Raw genomic sequence first — 23,126 nt, 5'->3', positions numbered from 1 at the left:
AGGGCTGCACTCAGGAGACATGAGCTGAACTTTCAGTCTCTGCAACTAAAACTCCCACATGTTCACGTCTGCATCTTGTTCTTATTAATACACGTCCTACGATTTTGTTTCTTCCTGTTGTGTCTGCATGATTGATTGGGTGTTTTGCACACACACTTCCTGTGCAAGATTGGAGGAGCATTCTCCTTACACCAGGAAATTTATCCAAATCATTCCTGTGTAGTTTTTAACCTGTTTAATCTTGTAGCTAATCTTCACATCTATGAAACTGTAAGGTCTTGGATGCATTTCAGTTCCAAAGATCTTAACAGGGACATTTTTTAAGTTCATCAGCAGCAGGAATGTACCAGGCAGGTTTAAAAGATGAAATTGCTCACAATTACAGCTTAAATTTGCTCCAGGGTGTGTGCATGAATTCTCTTTTGTTTTAGGCTAGCAATCAGGTCTGTGGTTACTTGCAAGCTTCACTCTGTAGTAAAAGTTGTGCACCTTTTGGCGTGTATTTTTGATATGTCACATGCTTCAGGAATGCAGGGTGCAGTTTAACAAGTCACATGCACTCTCCAGTGACCAAAAACATCCCATCCTGTGCCAAGATGTTCCCCTTTGACTTTGGAGTCTCAACACAATAAACAAAAAATTACGCAGCAAAATTAGACAATTTGACAGTCTTTGCTTGTAAAAAAGTTCCACATTCTAATGCATATATCATATATAATGTGCATTCTGAGATATGCAGATCCCCTTTACTTTAGTTTATTTTGTGATGTTGCAGCCTGATGCTACAGTTGTTTAAATTCATTTTTTCTCTTATTGATCTACATTCAGTACCCTGTATGAAAAACTGAAAACGGAATTTTTATATTTTTTGCAAATTTATTTAAAAGAAAAAATTGAAATTACACATTTATTTAAGTATCCAGACTATTTGATTAGTACTTTGTTGAAGTACCTTTGACAGAAATTAAAGCAACAAGCCTTTTTGAATATGATGCAACAAACTTTACACACTGGCATTGGGGAATTTTGTGCCATTCTTCTTTGCAAATCCTCTCAACCTCAGTCAGGGTGGATTGGGACCGTATGCCATTTTCAGGTCTCTCCAGAGACAACAGTAGTATTCAAGTCAGGGATCTGGATGGGCCACTCTGGGACATTAACAGACTTGTCCCTAAGCCACTCCTGTGTTGTCTTGGCTGTGTGCTTAGGGTCATTGTCATGTTGGAAGGAGAACCTTCCAGCCAGTCTGAGGTCCTGAGTGATGTTGAACAGGTTTGCATTCTACGTACTTTCCCTCCACACTGGCCAGTTTCCCAGTTCCTGCTGTTGAAAATCACCCCCACAGCATGATGCTGCCACCACCATGCCTCACTGTTGGGATGATATTGAGTAGGTGATGAAAAGTGTCTGATTTTCTCTAGACATAATGTTTAGAATTGAGGCCAATAGCAATGTGATCAAAGCTCCTTTTTTTTGATTGCAGGAAGTTTTTTTAATGTCTGTAAGAATAAATTCAAGGTTGAAAGATTCATTGGGTTTTATTTTAACACATGCAGCTCATCTCAAAAAGTTCAATAAGTTTTCAGGAGTTTAGTATGACAGTTAAAACAAACAAAAAAAAACAACATATTTTTCCTCCAGAGCTTGATCGGCTTCACTGTTGTGTGTCCAGCTTCAAATGGACAGTGGCTCAAAGGGAGTAGCCTACTATTTCACAAAAGTACTAGGCAACCTTAAATTATCAGCAGATGCTGCTGTGACTTAGTGCTGTCTGAAGAGAGGGTGCATCCGAAATATGCTACACATATGTAACCACCAGATATCCATTCACACAACCAGCGCAGAGCCATTACACCGACAACCTCAAGAAAACATGACCTCAACCCACATGGAGACAAACACATTACGCAGCAGGATCACTGGTACACACAAGGAGTCACAGCTCCACTCCTCAGGTAGTCATCTCAACAAACCCATACTTTATGCATTTAGTTGTTTGGTTACTTGGTGTTTTCACTTTTGGAGTTTCCCAGCTAAATCATGCCTCGTTTGAAGAGGGCATGTCAGGGCAGGATTTTGCACAAAACTTAAGGTAAAGACAATGAGGTCTGCCCGCAGACTTGCCTGGGCCCCTGACAGTGAATGCATAAGTAGCATTGGTGATAACATCCTGGCTAACAGTTCATTCATTTGGAAGCAGAAAAGTGTGTCAAACTATTATTGGGTTCTGATGTTAAGATCACATAACAGCCACTTTTTTTTTTTACCCCATTTAACCACTTTTTGCATTCATTTTTCCCACTATTTTTTGCAACTTTTCATCCATTTTCAACAATTTTGCCTTTTTTACCCATTCTTGCCGCTAAATTGATGTTTGCTATATTTTAACCCCTTGTCGTCACCTTTTTCTTCCCATACAGGTCACTTTAACCCATTATTGCCTCTTTAAACCCATTATTGCTACTTTAAAACTTCCATTTCACCACATTTTCTTCCCATTTTTGCCAGTTTAAACAAATTTTTGCCACTTTTTAGTCCCATTTTAGCACCTTTTCCTCCAATTTCTGTCACTTTAAACTAATTTTGCCACTATTAACCAATATTAGTCACTTTTTAATCAATTTCAGCTCCTTTTCCTCCTGTTTTCGCCACTGTTAAGCCATTTTTGCCCATATTTGCCACTTTTTAATCCCATATTTCCATGCCCATATTTGCCGATTCTAACCATATTTCACTAACCTTGCAAAGCAGATGGATATGCCCGTTTCCTTGTTTCTCACTGGCGAATCCATCTTGCAAAGCTCCCGTCTGAACAGTTTAGGCCTGGTTAGAGAGTGACAGGACCAATCATTGTCAAGAAGTAGTACTTTCAGGTGCGGCTGAGTCATGACGTAAGCAAGCAGCAACAAGAGGCCGGTGCAATTATAGCGGAAGACATTAGTGTGGATGCTTAAGCGCCAGTTTTATCAGTTTTTGCCTCTGTTTAGTCTACTTTTCATCAGACATCATCACTTTCTGATGAAGGACTGTAAGGCCCAAAACGCCACATGTGGGGATAATCTTCATAAAATAAGATTTGAAGCAGCTTCTGGTGAGCAAACATATTTTTCTGTTTTGCCTGTTATTCTTCTTGGTTCAGCACCCAGTACTAAACCCTATGGGATGTGCGTGCCTTAGAAATCTTTTGTTTTGCCCACTTTTAACACATTTTTGCCATTTTTCACCACTTCTGCTTCTACAATTACACTACCTATGTCCACCCATTTTTTTGCCATTTTAACCTATTTTGCCTGTTTTAAAATTCAATTTCACCACCTTTTCAGCCATTTTTTGCATCTTTCAACCCATTTCTTCTACTGTTATTCAGTTTCATCACCTTATTCTCCATTTTTTGCTAAACAACCCACTTTTGCCTATTTTAACCATATTTCACAAGGGTTTTTTGTCCCCATTTTGACCACTTTATGCCTATATTTTGCCTCTGTTAACCCCTTTATTGGCATTTTAAACACATTTTTCTACTTTTCACCCATTTTTGTAATTTTCTTTATCTGAATTTTCCACCTTTTCCTCCGTTTTTGCTATTTTTAACTAATTTCTGTTGCTTTAAGGTCTCGAAGCCCATTTCTGACACCTTTACATATCTTTACAACTTTCCTATTGTTGACCCATTTTTGCCACTATTAATCCCTATTTGACACATTTTATGCTCATTTTGTGCTTTTCAACCACATTTCCCTGTTTTATGCTCTTTTTTGCCACTCTTAACTCATTTTGATTCTGTTAAAGAAAGTGGTTTACATTTTTAAGAAGGCTTTATACTACAGCATTAGAAAGCTCTCCCCCTCAATCCCTCCCTATGGGCAGCTTTGAGGACAACAGAGAATCTGAGTCTGATTGGTCCATTTAATGGCTGACTTTGTTATGTGCATTCATTATTCTACACGCGTCCCCTCATCTATCAGTGAGGGGAAAGTTTTCTTTCACATTTCAAAATGTAGTCTGATACATGAGCAGCTAAACACATCCAGTCAGAAGTGCCTACGGTTTTATGGTCTCCTAATGAGGAGAGGAGAGCGCCTCAGGTCCCGCCTCGATGTGGGCAATGACGTCACATATTTAAGGAGTCAGTACTCAGAAATCCAATAATCCCGCAGACTGGGACAAAATCCTACCAGAGCTCGCTTCGCTGCGGACTCATCCTCATCAGACTGGAGCTTTGAGTGAGGTACTGTACTTTTACTATCTCACAAAACTTAGAGAAACCTATTTAAAACATCGTGTGTGGGCTTAACATGTTGTGGGAAACTTTAAAGCCGGTTTGTTTCACGGGGCTTGCCGTTTTTTCAGGTTCTTTTGATATTTCAGAGCCAATGTTAATCAAGTCTGTGTGTGGGAAGAGGTTTTTTTAGTGCTGTTTAGTGATCTTTAGTTACTTTAGTTAGTTAAACCTGTTAGTTTGATTTTAGAACGCATCTCATTCATTTCTTCACGTTCACCTGGAAGCTAGTGCGTGGTTTGCACGTGCATGTTGTGCAGGCTAATTCAAATATGTCAGCCTTTGATCCTCGTTAGCATACCTGTACACGCATTAAATCTATTAATCTGCCTCCAAAATAGCACGTGATGAGTTTCTACTTGATTGTGCAATAGTCGTGCATTTGTGGGAGCATTTTGGAATACAAACACAACTTAATTTTATTTTTAAATTGATAACAAGCTCGAACTTCCTCCTAAAACTCCTCAAGAATGATAATGCATTGGTGAAATCTGAAAGGGCTGACTCTTGTTTTTGTTCTTACTGCAGTTCTGAAGACAATGATGGATCTAATGACAACTACCCCTTTCTACCACATCAATACAACAGACGCCAGTGGAAGAAATGGCTCCATGTATGATGACGATGAAGAGTATGACTATAAGGACGAGCATGCTGAGCTGAGACAGTCTCTGAACATCATGTCTCTCATTGTTTACTGCTTGGCCTTTGTTCTTGGCGTCCTCGGTAACGGAGTGGTAATCTGGGTAACCGGGTTCAAGATGAAGAAAACAGTCAACACAGTTTGGTTCCTCAACCTTGCTGTGGCTGACTTTCTCTTCACTGCATTCCTGCCTCTGAGTGTGACCTACACAGCGATGGATTTCCACTGGCCTTTTGGGAAGTTCATGTGCAAGTTGAACAGCACTATAAGTTTCTTGAATATGTTTGCCAGTGTCTACATTCTGGTTGTGATCAGTGCAGACAGATGTGTGTCTGTGGTGTGGCCTGTGTGGGCTCAGAACCACAGGAGTGTTCGTAAGGCATCCTGTGTGAGTCTGGGTGTTTGGGTTCTGGCTCTGACCCTCAGTGCTCCGTACTTCATCTTCAGAGACATTGGACCCTCATATAATAATGATGACATCATCAACTGCTTTAACAACTTTGCCTTTTCTGACGACTACGAAACCCCTTCTGTGAATCAGCTGCGACAGTTTCGTCATCAAGCCATGACCATCACCCGCTTCCTGCTGGGATTTGTAGTCCCTTTCACTGTCATTGTGTCCTGTTATGCTGTGATAATCCATCGTCTCAGGAGGAACCGCACCCTGGCCAGCAAGTCAAGCCGGCCTTTTAAAATCATCGCTGCAGTTATCACTACTTTCTTCCTGTGCTGGGCTCCTTATCACATTATGGCTTTAATTGAGCTGGTCAATCACATGGCTAATCACGCAAGTGAAACACTGGATCATGTCACCACTATCGGAGTCCCCATAGCCACCAGCCTGGCCTTCCTCAACAGCTGCCTTAACCCGCTGCTCTATGTGTTCATGGGTCAAGATTTCAAGGATAAAGTCCGCAAGTCCATCCTTAATGTTTTGGAAACAGCTTTCCAGGAGGAGGTTTCTCGCTCTTACACCTGCACAAACTCAATGATCACCAGTCGGAGCAAGGAAAAGTCTTTTTCTGATGCTGAAGTATAAGGTTTGTCCATGACATGAAAACACAAGCACTCCAACTTTCCCAGAAAGAAAAGCAACATCTTTTAAAGCTTTTGTTGCTTTTTATTGAGGAACCAGAGCAGTAGATATTTATTACCTGAGACTGAACAGTTTTGTTTAGTTTAACTGAAATAAGTTTCGTAATTGGCCAACCACTCAGGACTAGTAGAGTTCAGCCTCCTACAGTACCTCCATTGTGATGGAGGAGATCGATGGTAATATTGATCAATTAGTTTTGGATCCATCAGTGATGTGTGTAATGGGATTAAAAGTTATGGAAAGGTTGAATGTGTTCATTGAAAGTCAATAATTTTGTGCAGCTTTTGCCAAAATTATTAGTAAAATGAAGGCAGATATAAAGTACATTAATCCACATGTGCAGACATGTTTTCTAAGTAGAATCAGAATAAAAGAAAATCAGAAGGCAGGATTTGTCTATGAAGTATCAACTTGCTGTGGGCTGCACTGTCCCACAGAAGTATCTCTGTTGAGGCCACACTTCACCTAATGCCAAGGTAATGTGTTAAGCCAAACCAGTATCCTGTATTACAACAATCTATGATTGGATTCTTTTCAACACAAGTAACAAAAGTATACATTTATGATAGCAAAGTAATGTTTTTTCTTCATGTACTGTTAAAGATAAAGTTTTAAATGCATAGCACCTTCTCTTGACTTACAATAATGTGTCTTGCTTTTTTGCACAGGTAAGCTTTTAATGAATAAGTGTCCTTTTGCCCTCACACTTAACTCCACCCAGCAACCAAACAGTGACCACAGTGTTTTTTTCAATGTACAAACAAAGTTAAAGAGTTTAAACTACACTCAGTGGAGCTCATTTGGGTTGTACATATGTTAATCTTGATTAAAGCTCCTGTGAGGAGTTTTTATTTAGTTATGAAAAAGGCTAACAGTAATACCGATGCTTCTGTATGTCCTACTAAAGCAAACTATACCATCAAAAACAAAACTGATTATTTCTTCCCTGTTGTGATTAAAAACTGAAACGGCAGCTGTGGGTGGACGTTAGGCAAGGGGAGAAATGGCATGCTGAAGAAACAGCCTCTTTTATTGCATTTTCCACTACACAGATTCTCCTCAGAATGAGATTTTGTTAAACATACAGGACAAAGTCAGCAAAGAACGAAAAGATAAATCCTCACAGGAGCTTTGAATATCTTTTTTGTGCAGCTCTCTGTGTGGCTTAAACACAGGACCTATTTACTGACAAGCTGGTGTAAGGTTATTGATACAACTGTATATATAAGAGTGGTTATGAAATGTCTTTGCTTTGCATTGTCTACCATTTTTAAGTGTGACTTTTTGATCACTGCTGGATGCATTTAGGTTAAAGGTACACCATCCTGCAGTGAATGCATTTCTTGTGTATAATCTGACAGTGTAATGTATCCACTTTTATGATTTTTTTAATCAAACTATTATTTTTATCAGATTTGCATCAATCACATGGTGAAATAAAGATAAAAAAGAAAATCATCATCCCTGTTTTCTGTGTCCTTGATGGCATCTTCAAGCATCTTGTAAGTATTCAAACAGCAGAAAAACACAAAGATGTCCAGTTTACTGAAAACAAAACAAGGTTAAAGCAATTAGCTCATTCTGGAAGGTGCTACCAGTGCATTTACAACACTTCATGTATAAATCAAACGCTTAATAGTGTAAGACGTGTACAGTATGACTTTAGTGTATGTGGCTTATTCTCATGAAACATGTCAAATCTCTGTAAGCCTTGTTTTAATGTAAGCTATGTACAAACAATGATTAAGTGTTGTTGTCTGTTTTTACTGTTGTGATTTTTTTAAGTTTATGGTTGACTCAATAAATGATGAAAATGATAACTGTTGTTTTAGTGTTTTTGTGGTCAGCATCATTTCTGTTATTTAAATGTGATTAAGGCTGCTTTCTAAACCTATAATAATCACCAGATTTTTCCACAAAACTGTACACAAAAAGAGTCTTTGAGTATTTCTTGATCAAATACACAATTCCTGATCTAATTACATAGACAATGTGTCATCAATGACAAGTTGGGAGGATTCACTTTTTATTGTTGCTACTATTCAGCCTGTTATCATAGACTTGCCCAGCAGGAGGCGCTGTTTCTCATGTGCTTTTTGGAAAAGGTTTCACTGTACTGTTTCATTGGAAATAAAACAGCTGATTGACTTGTAGCTTTTAGTTGTGCAAACAGTGCTTCATATCTGTTTGCACTATTTATGGCTTTATATGAATCACTGTGTTCTAGTCTATTTTTCTCTCATAAGTGTACCAGCTGGATGCTGCAGTCAAGAAGATTATTAGTCAGTTGTTATCATGATCAGATATTTAGAGTAGGCATTTAACCCTGATGCTGAAATGGATTGCAGTATTTATTTCTAGAAATTGTTCTTATTTGCACATGTAATTCAAATTCACAGACCAGCATGTAAAAGATATGCATAGGTGAGATCTGGAAGTTGAGACAGCTTCCATGAGGACCTCCTTAAAAATATACATATAAAAGGAATAGTTCTTTTACTGGAATTACTATAAACATAAAAATAGGTGACCTCTTGTTGTCGATTGGTGGTTCTGATTGGTTGGTTCACAGGACCCACCATCAACTCCTCAAGGAGAATTGTGACCCAATTCTGGAGATTTTTTTGGTCAAAGCAGAGGAAAATAAACAACATGGAATTTTCATTCTTGTAACCAAACTGACAAAATCAGATTATTCTTTTACACTGCCATGTAAAAAAAAAATCGGTAAATTGACTTGAGCTTGTATAGCACTTTTCTAGTCTCCTGACTGCTCAAAGTGCTTTTACACCACAGTTCACACTTAATCATTCACACACATTGATTCACTGATGGCAGAAGTTGCTATGGAGAATTGGCCATTAGTATTAGCTCATCCCATTCATACACACCCATACATTTCTTTATTTTTGTAAATAAATCATATCTGAAACCACACATTTTCCTTTGATGTTCTTTGAAAAATGAATACTATTGTAAACATTTATACTTAATCTCAACCCCTCCATTTGTCATGTAACTTCAAGATAGCTAACACTTTCTGCCCTTTTTAAGGAAGCAGAAGTGAAAGCTGCTGATCTTCAACATGCTGGTTTCTCAATAATGAGGACACTCTGAGAACAATGATTTAATAATATTGAATTTAAGGAGGGTTTTTAAGTGGAACTGCATTATTTTTGCCCAAATGATTGGCTAGATCTATTGTCATTTTATATCTAAACATATCCAGAAAAACATGTCTCCAAGTCCTCCTAAGTGTGGGCCCTGCCAGGAGTCATTCTATGTCTGTGCTTTGGTACTAAGAGCATTTAAGTACTTTCTCCACACTGAGAGATGACATAGTGTTTATAACCACTGATCAGCTTTATTCAGTGTTCAGCATTGGTTTTATCAATGAAATGAAAAATATCAATGTCATCAGCAAAGAGAATGAACCATTTTACATTATTTCTTTTACAGATTAAATAGATCAAAAATGTTTGGGGGCTTTTTGCCTCTATTTGACTGAACAGCTGAAGAGATACAGGACATTTTGGGAGAAAAAGTGAGAGGGACCTGGAGGCAGCCGAGGACCTCAACCCCATAACAGAAGTCAGGAAATCGGCGCCGTTTCTCGTCTTCTAATACCAGAAGTCGCTTGAACTGAAAGTCCTCTTCGTTGTTTCCTCTATATAGGCAAGTCCGCCACATAAGGATATACAAGTAGACAAAAAATACGTGAGTTTTCAGACTAACAAGCACAGCGATTACACAACATTAATTTTGATAAATTGACTTATGATCCAAATTCAAGTATCACTGAGTACAGACATGCCCGTGCGCACTTTGTCTGTTCCACAGGATTTCTTAATATTACTGCACACTGAATTATACTAATGAAACAAGAAAGGACAACTTGTGACAATCACATACTCCTCCACCAGTTGCACAGGCACCGCCTATAGGAGTGATTTAACTCATATAATAATGGTAATATAACAGACTTTGTTGAGATTTATCATCATTTAACTCCTATGTTAATAATAGTTCTAAAAAACAAATAGAATGAACTTTATTTAGGTTAAGCATTAGGAATTAAGCCAGACTTCATCTAAAGTTTACTGTACGATCTCATAAAAACTACGGTGCTCACCAGCTGCTCTCACTATCATTTTTACTCTGCAGGAGGCTGTCATTCTTTCTGTGATAAGACGAATGGTATATAAAGAAATAAATCATAAGAAAGCATTTCTTCTATCTAAAATAAGAGCCACTGTTTATAAGACATGTCTTCAGTTTGTGCAGCATACGCATCACTTAACAACAATCTGCATGCCGACCTTTATCCCTCTGTGACTTACAAAGACACCTGCAGCAGCCTTTCAGTGCTGTCAGCACAGAGACCGACGTGCTTTCACTAATCTATGGTTTCGAAGTCAGTGATAGAGACCACTGGCTGCAAGATTTTTTAAAAAGATAAATAACCTCCTTGATAGTCCATGTGTGCAAAATGGAAAAGGTCTATGCATCTGCCTGTGTGTGTGTCCTGAAACGCAGGTTCATCCTCATTATTCCAGTCCGTAAAAATGACTGACAGCCTTCTCTCTCTCTCTCTCTCTCTCTCTCTCTCTCTCTCTCTCTCTATTTATACAGTGCTGAACAAATTTATTAGACCATCTGCCACAAAAACAAGAAAACATAAATATTTTAGAAATCTTTCAAAAACTTGTTTGAAACTAAAAATGTTATTATTTATTTGGCAAATAAACTGAAACAACTAAATAGTCCTTTTTCACACATAATAACCAAAAAACTTAATATTTTGTATGACCTCCTTTGGCCTTGATAACAGCTTGCATTCTTGCTGGCATTGTTTTTATACTTTTCCACAGTCTCTTTTGTTATTGAGTTCCAAATATTTTCTAGCTGTTCCCACAGACTTGCTGTAGATGAAACTTTTGTGCCATCAATCTTTGAATCTACTAAATCCCAAATTTGTTCAATAGGATTCAAATCCGGACTTTGACTTGGCCAGTCCATCAGTTCCAGTATTCCAGATTTCTTTTTCTTGGTCAAATAGTCTCTGCTCAGCTTTGAAGTATGTTTGGGGTCATTGTCTTGTTGGTTTATGAACCCACAACCAATCAGATTCAGTCCAGAAGGGATTCCATGATGCACTAAGATGTTGTGGTAGATGTTCTTGTTCATGATACCGTCCATTTTCACTCATTTGCCCAGCCGTATCCACAAATGGAACCCCATACCATAATGGAATCTCCACCGTGTTTCACTGTGGGTGTAATGCATCTGGCATCAAAACGTTCTCCAGCTTTTCTGCGGACATAACCCACGACAATGCTGACTGAAGAGTTTAAACTTGGACTCATCCGTCCAGAGTACCTGCTTCCAGTCATCAACAGTCCAGTGTTTGTGCTCCCTGGAAATCTGAGGCATTTCTGGATGTTTGCAGGCCTCAATAGTAGCTTCTTAGCAGCTATTCTTCCCTTTAAACCTTGTTCCGTCAGTCATCTGCTTATGGTCATTCTGGAGACTTTCTCAGACTCTGATCTAGAAGCATCCATCTCTGCCTGAAGATCAGCAGTGGTCTTTCTTCTGTCTCTAGTACTTCATATCTTGAGGTGTCTGACATCTGCTTCAGTTAACTTTGGTTTCCTGCCTCTTCCTTGGTGCATTTTGTAAGTACTAGTCTCTGCAATTGACTCCAAAGCATACTTGACCACACTGTGAGAACTTTTTTTGTCTTTCCCTATTTCTCTCAGAGACCATCCAGCATCATGAAGTGCTTTAATGTGGACTCTTTCATTTTTAGTGAGCTCTCCATGTGTTACCATTTTGAACAGGAATGAGGAATTTCAAACTGAATTCACCTTTTTATACCCAAATTTGAACTGGCTCACTGGGCTTCTCTGAGATGTCAGAAATGAATCAAGCATAACATTCAACCACTAAAACTCATTTTTCTGTTCAGGAATACAAGTAAATAACTATAATTTGACATATTAATCAAGAAATCATAATGTGCTTTACTATTTTTACATTTTTTTGTAAATCAGTAAATTTGAAAATCCATGGATAACAATAATAATTATATTTAAGCATTAAAAATATAATTTCAGTTAAAGAGCGTCTACATATTGGTATATTAACCATTGTAAAAAACATAAAAAATGATTACATATACAATTATTTTATTTTAAATCATGGAGTACATGTTCTTATTTTGCTGAGAAAATCCAAGAAAGTGGATTGTGCTTTTATGTTTCACTATCATTTTAATATAGATCATCTATTATAAAGGATGAATTCAAATCCATGTAATTCCGTTGTCTGAGCTATTTATTTTGAAAACTTGCACAACCCTTGTCTACTGTATTGAATGACTTAGAGACTTGCTTCTGGCAACATGGTGGGGACGTCAGCATCTGGCCAGGCAGCCAATCTCCTGTCACATTATGTCTGTGCTCAGTGATACTTAAATTTGGATCATAAATCAATTTATCAAAACTAATTTTATGTAATCACTGTCCTTGTTAGTTTGAAAACTCACATATGTTTTGTCGACTTGTATTTCCTTATTTGGCAGACTTGCCTATATTAATATAGTGGCGACATGGAGGAAACAACAAAGACTTTCAGTTCAAGTGACTTCAGGTATTAGAATACGAGATATGGTGCCGATTTCCTGACTTCCGGTATGGGGTTGAGGTCCTCGGCTGCCTCCAGGTACTCTTGGAAAAAGTGGGGAAAGACATGTACCAAACATCTGTCGAGACTGGGAATCAATCACATCATACCCTGTCACCTTTTTTCACTTCAAATGTTTCCTTGCCAAAGTTGAAGAGCACAACTCTCACATTTCTTCTGTAGTCTTCATCTACAACTCCAGCACCAACATCGATGAAGTTTTTAGCTGCCAGTCCAGATCTTGGTGCCACTCTGCCATAGCAGCCATGTGGAACAGCAATCTGAATGTCTGTCTTCACAATGGCCTTGTCAAGAGGGCCAATGGAGTAGTCATATGCACTGTAGAGGTCATATCCTGCTGCTTTAGCTGAGCCCTTCATTGGTGTCGTTGCATGCTCAGACAGCTTTGCAAATCTGAGGACAGGTCTCTCTTCTGCACAGTTTGCTTCAGTCCTTTGTCTCTTTGATGGAGAGACTATCTCCATCAAAGAGACAATCACATGACTAGTGCATTGAGGACTATATTGGCTCGGTAAGTGGATGCCCACTCTACCAACTGAGCTAAACCTGCTCCCCATTTTACATTATTGATAGATTTCAGAGTTGTTGTAGTGAAATTGTGACCAACGATGTCAATGTGGTTGCATTAAAAAACATGTGCAACCACATTTACTTTCTATTTGACAATACTTGTCAACCCACAGATCCATTTGTATCTTTACAAATCACATGTTAACTTACTTTAGTTGTTAAAAGTGTATTCAGATACTCGATACCAACAGCGGTATATTAAAAACAACATTATAAAACAGAAATTCATTATCATCCTCTATGAACTTGAAAATAAATCAAACTTTTCAACTTTACTTGTTAAAAGGACATGAAACGGTAGAGAGCCTGGTGCTGGTTGATGTGAACTGCTGGGTGTTTCCAGCTGTTTGTGGGAAAATGATGCGCTTGTGCAAACATATTTCTTAATTCAGAAGTTTAGAGGAGTTGGTTGTATGCGTGTGTCAACTATAGTGGCATAATAAGTGGCAAAACTCTCTGACCACATCTTCAAGAGCCACAACAGGATATCGACAATAAGAAACATGAGGCAGAAAAACAAGGCTTTTACATTTGAAATGACATTCTCAGTTGAATAAAAATGTAAGAAAAAGGATGTATTATCTTTGGAGATCCTAAAGGGGCAGGAGCAAAATAATGCTGCTTTAACCAGGCAGTAGTTGTGTCCCTTTGGAGGCGCTGTAATTATCAGTGTACCTTTCTTCTGCTTGTAGGGATGGATAGACTGAAGTAACAGTTGTTGTGTGTCCAGTTTAGATATTATCTGTAGATGAGGGAGTTTAATGTTTTGGATTAAATATTCACCAACACTCAGACTTTGATTAATGCTGCTTCCTTAAAAATGATGCTGGGTGATGAGAGTAAACAATAAGAATAATGAGACATCAGTAAATAAAAGAAACTCTGAAAAGGTTTTTTAAGTGCAGCTCCAAATAGAGTAATACAGAGCCAAGTACAGCACTTGGACTTGTTCATATCCATGTAAGATATTCATTACTCAAAGGTCAAGCTTGTCTCTTTTGTGCTCCGCCTCCACGTGATGTCACATCACTACCCACCTATATATTTATCAGTCATCTTGATCATTGCGGATACTGGTTCATGATTAGAAGACTACAAATCTCTCGGAAAGGTATGCCACTTTTTATTTTCACAATTTAAAAATGAATTTTACTCTAAATAAATCCTAAGGTTGTGATAAATAAGGTGTTCTGACTTCTAACCATAAAACAAAATAATTAAACAATTAACTGAATCTGTGTTACAGTTTTTAAAAAGGCTCCATTTTATAGACTTAGTTTCAGAATTAGAGAAGTGAAAAGATGTGGTGACTGTTCAACTTCCAAGTGCTTATTTTGATAAAATCCACAGTTTGTGTTCACTTTTTTTTTTTTTATCATACTTGACACTATTTCAGTCCAAGGCAATGCCCAGGAGTCAAATTTTTTTTTCCTAAATAATGAAGAGGGAGTCTCTTGTGCTTCAGCCCCTTCACAGGTGGAGGTCAGTGTTCACAGAAAGGACCAGGCATATCCAGAAACTGGAGTACACTAATCACTTATTGCAATTTAATGAGGTGCAGAGGACTTCATCAGAGTCAAACTTTAACTCTGATGACTCTGATGAAGAAGATGCGTGTGCGCATCTTGTTATTTGAAAACATTTGTCTATTAAAAATGTATTTTTCTGTTTTGCTTTTCAAAAAATATATCTGGATCTACTGAGATTTTGCAGATGACTTTTACATGAGATGTTTATGACAAATGTGGTTGTCGTGGAAAATTATGAAGAACTGATTCATGTTGCTGCAAGTCTTATGTGGCATAATCATTACCTGCTGTTTGTTGCCAGTTCCTCTTTCTTCTTCTATTAGTTGATCCATCTGTTTATTCTGCTATGTGGTTGTAAAGCTGTGTTGTTGTTTTTTTATGATTTTTTTTTTTTTTTTTTTTTTACCCGTGCCTGCCAACATACTTGTCTTTTCTTGTTACCAGTTTTCCTGCCAAAAAATCTTTAAAACCTGCCTGTAAGTTCTCTTAATTAAGACAAATAATGTCTGTAACCAGCTGGCTGTGCTCTAACCTCATGCCTGCACAACTCTTTGTGGCAAGTCGGCTGTTGCCAAACTCTTAAGAGAGGATGTATAACCCTCAATAGAGCATTTTGTCATCACTTGAGATCCATAAGCTGATGAAAGTATAGTTATCTGTTTAAAAGCACACAGTTAATTGCTGGTAGAAATGCATAGGGCTGTTGAAAATAGTTTCCTCTGCTGAAATATCAACTAACTCTTAGTAAAAATAAGTTAATGAGACATGTTTTCCAGATGCTTTTATAGACAACATACATACACAGTAGACACTCATACATGACCAATCTCTTATTTAATATGCTTTGTTTCAAAAAATCATACATCCTTCCATTGTCATTGCAGGTCTGTGAACAACAATGGAGATGACCACTGTCTCTTTATACAATAACACAACAGCTATATCTGAAACAAATGAAACTGTGTACATTGATCAGTATGTGAAGCTGAGACAGTCTCTGCACATCATGTCTCTCATTGTTTACTCCCTGGCCTTTGTTCTCGGCGTGCTCGGGAACGGAGCTGTTATCTGGGTGACCGGATTCAAGATGAAGAAAACAGTGAACACCGTTTGGTTCCTCAATCTGGCTGTGGCTGACTTCCTGTTCACTGTATCTCTGCCTCTGAGTGTGACCTACCTGGCTCTGAGATTCCACTGGCCTTTTGGGAAGTTCATGTGTAAGCTCAACAGCACACTGAACTCCCTGAACATCTTCGTCAGTGTCTACATTCTGGTTGTGATCAGTGTGGACAGATGTGTGTCTGTGGTGTGGCCCGTGTGGGCTCAGAACCATCGTAATGTTCGTAAGGCGTCCTATGTGAGTCTGGGTGTTTGGGTGCTGGGTCTGATTCTCAGTTCCCCATACTTTGTGTTCAGGGACACCGGACCATCCTTTATGAATAAAGACATCATCAACTGTTTTAACAACTTTGCGCTTTCTGATGACTATGAATCTTTGTCTGTGTATGAGCTGACGCTCTATCGTTTTAAAGCCATGACCATCACTCGCTTCCTGCTGGGATTTGTAGTCCCTTTCACTGTCATCGTGTCCTGTTATGCTGTGATAATCCATCATGTAAGGAGAAACCGCACCCTGGCCAGGCAGTCAAAACGCACCTTTAAGATCATCGCCGCTGTCATTACCACATTCTTCTTCTGCTGGGCCCCCTTTCACGCCATTGCTCTGATTGATTTGGTTCATTATCTGACTGAGTATGAGAGTCAAAAATTAGACTATGTCATCACCATCGGGGTCCCTTTAACCACCAGCCTGGCCTTCCTCAACAGCTGCCTGAACCCACTGCTCTATGTGTTTGTGGGTCAAGATTTCAGGGATAAAGTCCGCAAGTCCATCCTGAATGTACTGGAGACTGCCTTCCAGGAGGACTCTGGCTCTCAGACTGACACACACACAGTGAGCACCAGTCAGAGCAAAGGGAAGTCAGCACATGACACAGAGGTGTAGAAAATAAAGAAACAAACTGTACACAGTATATCATCTGGACAAAATGAAAAATATAAAAACTTTATTCAGCTTTTGTAATAGTTACATTTTCGATTTGATATACATTAAGTTAACTTTCAGATATTATCAATGATGTATTAAAGTTAAACTAGTGTAGTTTAATGTGTATTATTTGGATGGTACCCTCTTTGATCATTTCCATCATTTTTATATTTTACCTGAAAACCACTTTAAGTTTCTCAGTCACTTCAAAATGCTGACTGTTACATTTCTTTTCATCTTATTATCAAACATAATAATGGGATGGCATGTTCTGTTTTTTTATATTGCTTTGGGATTTGATGTAATACAATAAAATATGTTTCATTCTTCATAATAATTTGATGGTTCTTATGCTGGTTGAAATCTTCCACTCCTTGACAACTACTTTATGGCTTTGTTGAAATACCAGTATTATTTCTCTTAAATTATATTTCCAACTGACCCAGTTTTTTACTCATCATCTCCGAACTCTACTTATCACATAACATCTCACAATCAACACAGTAACTCCCCTGTGCACAACAGGATGGAGCCTGTAGCACACAAGCTGCAAAAGACAAGCAGTCCCTGTGAACTTTCTGACACTTTGGGCCTCACAAGGGATCACTTTATATCCTATTCACCAGTCAGACACTGCTTCAGGTATTGGGAAGCAATAAACATGTTAGCTGACAAAAGCGAACAGGGCCTAAGATTTCTCCTTTGGATGTCTGAAGTGGATTTGAGAAGGGTCTGGCTGCAGACTGTACGTCTCTCAAGGCCACTTTCACAGACCGTTCATCTTTGAGACACCATATCTCAGGAAGGAAGTGTCATAATCTGTCAGTTCAATGTATTTCCAGTGTTAGGTTTAATTTTCAAATTCAACCTTACTCGTAAACACGGTCTGACAGTTACATTAATGACCACATTACAAACAATACAGAGTAAGTAACATTTAAAAATAAAAACAGAAAAAAGGTCAGAGGTGTATCCAGGACTAAATTATGTATAGACCAGCTTTAGAAATACTTGAGCAGTGGCTTGCTTTATCTTTCTTAGGTTTAGCTGAAGCTTATATAGCTGAATTCATGAAATTACCACATTGCAAACATTATGGACTAAGCAACATTTCATAAATGAAACAGAAAAAAGATTAGAGATCTAATCCAGGATTTAATTATATATAGACCTGTTTTAGAAAAAGTGACCTGGCAGTGGCGTGCTTTAACTTCATTAGTTTTAGCAAAAGCTAACATTATGTTGGCTCAAAATTTACATTACTGTATAAGCAAATGTAGCGAGACAGCTTTAGCTATGTGAGCTTTGGCAAACATAGTTCAAGCTAACTTAGCTAAGTGGATAATGTTGATAGCTTGCATAGCTGCTTTATGAGCTTTAACTACTTTAGCTATGTTATCTCAAGCTGTGTTAGCTAAAGCAATAGGACAGCAATAGGTGGACAGTGGCACAAATGGTAGAAAAAGTGATGAAAAGGGTTTAAAAAGTGGGAAAATGGGTTAAATTGGTGAAATGGCTGGAAAATGTAGTAACTTGGATTTCAACCGTAGCAAAAATGGGTTGAAAGGAGCAAAAATATTTATAAAGTGGCAAAAGTGGGAGGGACAAATTGGTTAGATTAGGCACAAATAAATAATTTCCTCATCAGAGACCAATAATAGCCTGACACAATTTTGAGCTCTAAAGTGACGTATGCTAGCTACTGATCCAACACACATACATTGCTACCCTCAATAAATCATGACATGGCAGGGCCCATTCACTGCATTTGCCATGGGCCCAGCCAACTCTCTTGGCAGGCCTGCTCCTGGTACACTCAAAACCATTGAGTAAGGAACAATAGACACTTTGAACTCTCAACCATATTGGTGACATAGCAAATATGGCACTGTTAGCAAGCTAATGGTCAAATTTTGATTATCAATGATTAGTGTCTGTTTTTAACTTGTTGTCCAAAAAGGTAGGAGAAGAAAACAGATTTGATTAAACAGTTCTCACTTCCTGTAAGTGCAAAACTATAGTATGCAATTCAGGGCCATTGTGATTAAGTGTTCTGTGCTGCATTTGGGTGTACTCTAACACAGTATACTAACAGAAGTTTGTGATTTGTGACACACAGACTGCATGTCTTGCATGACTATGTTTCTGCAGTTTCACCGGAGGAACCAAATAACAGTCAGGTGTTTGTGTTTTAAATAGGGATGCACGATATTGGATTTTTGCCGATATCCAATATGCCGATATTTTGAAACAAATTTTGGCCGATACCAATACCGATATTTAATTACATTTTTTCCACTGTTAAAAACACCAATTCTATCATGGACTACAATTTTTTTTTTTTAAATATTGGTAGTCTATTTTTGTACAAACTGACAAAACATTTGATTTTTATAAGAACTGAAGGATATATATATATATATATATATATTTTATTTTATTTTATTTATTTATTTATTTTTTTTTCCCAAATACAGCCATACACTAATGACAAACTGACAGTAATGTCTTTGGGTTACATGTGTACTACATGCTTACATGTATTTTTAACAGTACAGCCTAAGTCATCCGCATTTTTGAGGGCAATAAACAGCAGCAAAATAACCGGCTGACACTGAGCTCCACAGTGCAAAAAAGAAATAGCTTATAAATTTAGACTGATTCTTCTTAAAAGTCAGCCAGTTTGCGTGATGGCTCCCCGAGATACTCCTGACAAAGGGCTTTATTTAACAACAACAACAAAAGATTCTTAAATGCAAAAAAACCTAGCTATAGTTCAGAGCTTAATTATGATTCTAAATTTCTGAGACTCAAGATGAACAGAAATAAAACTTCAACTAAAGTAGTTCTCCTGATTGTGCCAAAACAGGACAAATTAATTAAGCAACCAAGTTTAATGATATTTCACTGTAAACAGCTCTGTAACAACACACTGACACAAACATCTCCAATGCTGGACACACCTTCGTCCACCTTCAAGTGTGCACGGGAGGCGCCACACAGAAGTCCGTCATTGCTTTTGCCATGTTTTGCGCCTGTCACGCAGGACAACGTGCACATTCTTTTTATCTCTATTTTCAATGTCCCAAACATGTTATCAAAAGCGGCTGCAACTGCGGCTGCTGAGTGAGCACTCCTGTGAGTGTTTGAGTGACAGCCTTTTTAAGAGTGAATCCTCATCTATCCACGGAGGCAGCGAGGCTAAATGTGCTATCAGGATGGACACTTGATGTCCATATATCCATGGTGAAGCTAATATGTTTAGCTTTAACGAGGAGCTTCTCTACGTGACTGGAAACTTACTTTTGCAGTTCAGGTAAGGCTATAAGCGCCTGCTAGGTATAACGTAGCAGGGCTATAAATGCACCATAAGCCGGTATATTCCATCACGCTGAAAGGCTGATTATTATTATATTATTATTTTGACTGAACTAGAGGCTGCTGCCGAATTTTCCCTGGCACGAAGTTTTGTCATTCTTTATAGTCCTTGTAGTCATCAGGTTGGCGGTTTTTTAGATGCGAAATTAAACAGGTGGTGTTAAAGGCATGTTGCCAAGCTCCTACATGCATCTGATGTACTTTACAAGCGATGCAAACAGCTACTTTGCTGTCTTGTTCCCACTCCTCAGACCACAGCTGACATGTTGTTTATTGTTGTTGCCGCACGTCCGGCGTTATCGCGTGCACTTAATTGTGACGTCACATCATCAGCCGTGCACATCGGCTTAAATTTTTATTTTATTTGGCTGATACGATAATTAACTTTTTAAGCTATTATCAGCCGATACCGATATACTACCAATAATATTGTGCATCCCTAGTTTCAAATTATGATGGTTATCATGATTACCACCATTTATGAATGTTGCAAACTTGATCCTGACTGACATGTCACTAATGCTGCATTCCACCTGGAAGTTGGATGACAAGGTTCAGAAGATATCACACTCGAACTGACCACATTTCAGTTTCTACAAGATGGTAACACGGGGTACTGAAGTTTCTCTAAGTTTCCAAGCCAGAATTCTGAGTTCAGGGTGAGATGATATATCCACCAGTAGCTTCCAGTTGCTGCTTCTACTTTACTGTCAAGCAGTGTATTTTGTCTGAAACATGTTCTATTATCAGGAACTTATCTTCTGGGGTGACATTTCGGAGGAACTTTGACTAAGCACAGAACAGGATGGGTGACAGGAAGAAACGCCTTACATAACTGCACTCTTTCCAAAACCATACTGTATGTTAGAGCAGTGTCTCATGTGCAAGCATCATGTGGCTCCACCTTTACAAAGGAACAGACACCACATGAATATCAACAGATTAGCCTACAAAAATCTGTGAGTTTCGTGATTCCTGCAAAAGATTCATCCACGGTGTACAGGAGTGCTTTGAGAAAGGTATGCCATTTAAAGAATTTCAAACTTCAGTGCAGTCTTTTAATGAGCTTTATGTAAATAAATCGTTCAACCCTTACCTTGAATTTAAACAAATAATTCTTAAAACTTTATACTTAAAATAACCATTTGTGTTGAAAGGTTTGTGTGTTTTGTGCTTCAGTTGTTAGCTTATTTCAAACAACAGAAGGTGGACAGTAAACTTGTTAAAACTTTAGGTCATAAAGCTCTGTCCATCTTTAAGCTGCCTCAAATTTTATGGTAATACTACAGAACAGCTGAATTTAGAGCTTGGTAGAAGTAAAAAAGGTAGAAAAAACACATGGAGTGTTAGAGGAGTTTTACAGCTTCAGTTAAGTTTATTTACATTCTCAGCAGCATAAAATAATAGTTTAGTATTTCTCCCAATTTTATTGATATCCATTTAACTCAAAATGAGCTAAATTAAATGTTTTTCTTTGTTTTGCTATGCAGAGAAATAATGGAGATGACAACGTTACCCGACTATGAAAACACAACAGCTGATCCACCTTACACAACAGATGCTGCATTAGATGAGCTGAGCCAGTCTCTCAAATGCATGTCTCTCATTGTTTACTGCCTGGCCTTTGTTCTCGGCGTGCTCGGGAACGGAGCTGTTATCTGGGTGACCGGGTTCAAGATGAAGAAAACAGTGAACACCGTTTGGTTCCTCAATCTGGCTGTGGCTGACTTCCTCTTCATTGTATCTCTGCCTCTGAGTGTGACCTACCTGGCTTTGGATTTCCACTGGCCTTTTGGGAAGTTCATGTGCAAACTCAACAGCACACTGAACTCCCTGAACATCTTCGTCAGTGTCTACATTCTGGTTGTGATCAGTGTGGACAGATGTGTGTCTGTGGTGCGGCCTGTGTGGGCCCAGAACCATCGTAATGTTCGTAAGGCGTCCTGTGTGAGTCTGGGTGTTTGGGTGCTGGCTCTGGTTCTCAGTACTCCAGACTTTGTCTTCAGGAACACTCAACTATCTTCTGACAACCACATCAGCTGTTTCAGCAACTTTGCCTTCCCTGATGAATCTAATCCTCCAGTTTTAAATGAGTTAGTAGTGTTTCGTTTTCAGGTCATGACCATCACCCGCTTCCTCCTGGGATTTGTAGTCCCCTTCACTGTCATCGTATCCTGTTATGCTGTGATAATCCATCGTCTGAGGAGAAACTGCAAGATGACCCGCATGTTCAATCGCACCTTTAAGATCATCGCAGCAGTTATCCTCACCTTTTTCTTCTGCTGGGCACCCTTTTACATCTTTGTTCTACTTGACTTGGTTAGTGCTATGAATAATTACGCGGATGAGACATTAGGGAGTGTCGTCTACATTGGCACCCCTATAGTAACCAGCCTGGCCTTCCTCAACAGCTGTCTGAACCCACTACTGTATGTGTTTGTGGGCCAAGATTTCAGGGATAGAATTCACAAATCAGTCTTGAGTGCATTGGAGGCTGCCTTCCAGGAGGAGCTTTCTCGCTCTCGCTTCAACTCCAACACAGAAGATGCTAATCAGATCAATGAGAGGTCATTACTTAGTACCAAAGTATAACTCAATTCAATTCAGTTCAATTCAACCTTATTTGTATAGCACATTTCATACAGGCGTAAACTCAATGTGCTTTACAGAAGATTAAAAACAAACAGAAAAAGCAATCAGCAATTCAAGCAACCCCCCCCCACACACACACACACATACCCACACACACAAATATGTACCGTGCAAGTCATGTGTACTCCTTAGGGTACACATGCAACAGTCAAAGGTATAAGACAAAAGCAGTGTTTTTAGACCACTCTTACAAGAACTTAGGCCCCATCCACACGGAGACGAATTCA

General features: G+C 38.6%; 2 protein-coding genes across 2 annotated transcripts; both read left to right on the top strand.

Moving 5' to 3' along the window:
• Positions 1-4,158: 4,158 nt before the first annotated feature.
• Positions 4,159-7,809, top strand: LOC121513551 (chemokine-like receptor 1). The gene is made up of 2 exons (XM_041793360.1): positions 4,159-4,228; positions 4,808-7,809. Exon 2 carries the CDS (start codon positions 4,819-4,821, stop codon positions 5,959-5,961), a length of 1,143 nt encoding a protein of 380 aa, XP_041649294.1. The 5' UTR covers positions 4,159-4,228; positions 4,808-4,818; the 3' UTR covers positions 5,962-7,809.
• Positions 7,810-14,415: 6,606 nt separating this feature from the next.
• Positions 14,416-22,839, top strand: LOC121513510. Its single transcript, XM_041793306.1, has 3 exons — positions 14,416-16,824; positions 20,181-20,185; positions 21,738-22,839. The coding sequence occupies exons 1-3, from the start codon at positions 15,721-15,723 to the stop codon at positions 22,837-22,839; spliced, it is 2,211 nt and encodes a 736-aa protein (XP_041649240.1). The 5' UTR covers positions 14,416-15,720.
• Positions 22,840-23,126: the final 287 nt, after the last annotated feature.

Source organism: Cheilinus undulatus, linkage group 8 (genome assembly GCF_018320785.1).
Source record: "Cheilinus undulatus linkage group 8, ASM1832078v1, whole genome shotgun sequence".
NCBI classification, from domain to species: Eukaryota; Metazoa; Chordata; class Actinopteri; order Labriformes; family Labridae; genus Cheilinus; species Cheilinus undulatus.
This window is presented reverse-complemented; position numbering and strand designations above follow the sequence as displayed.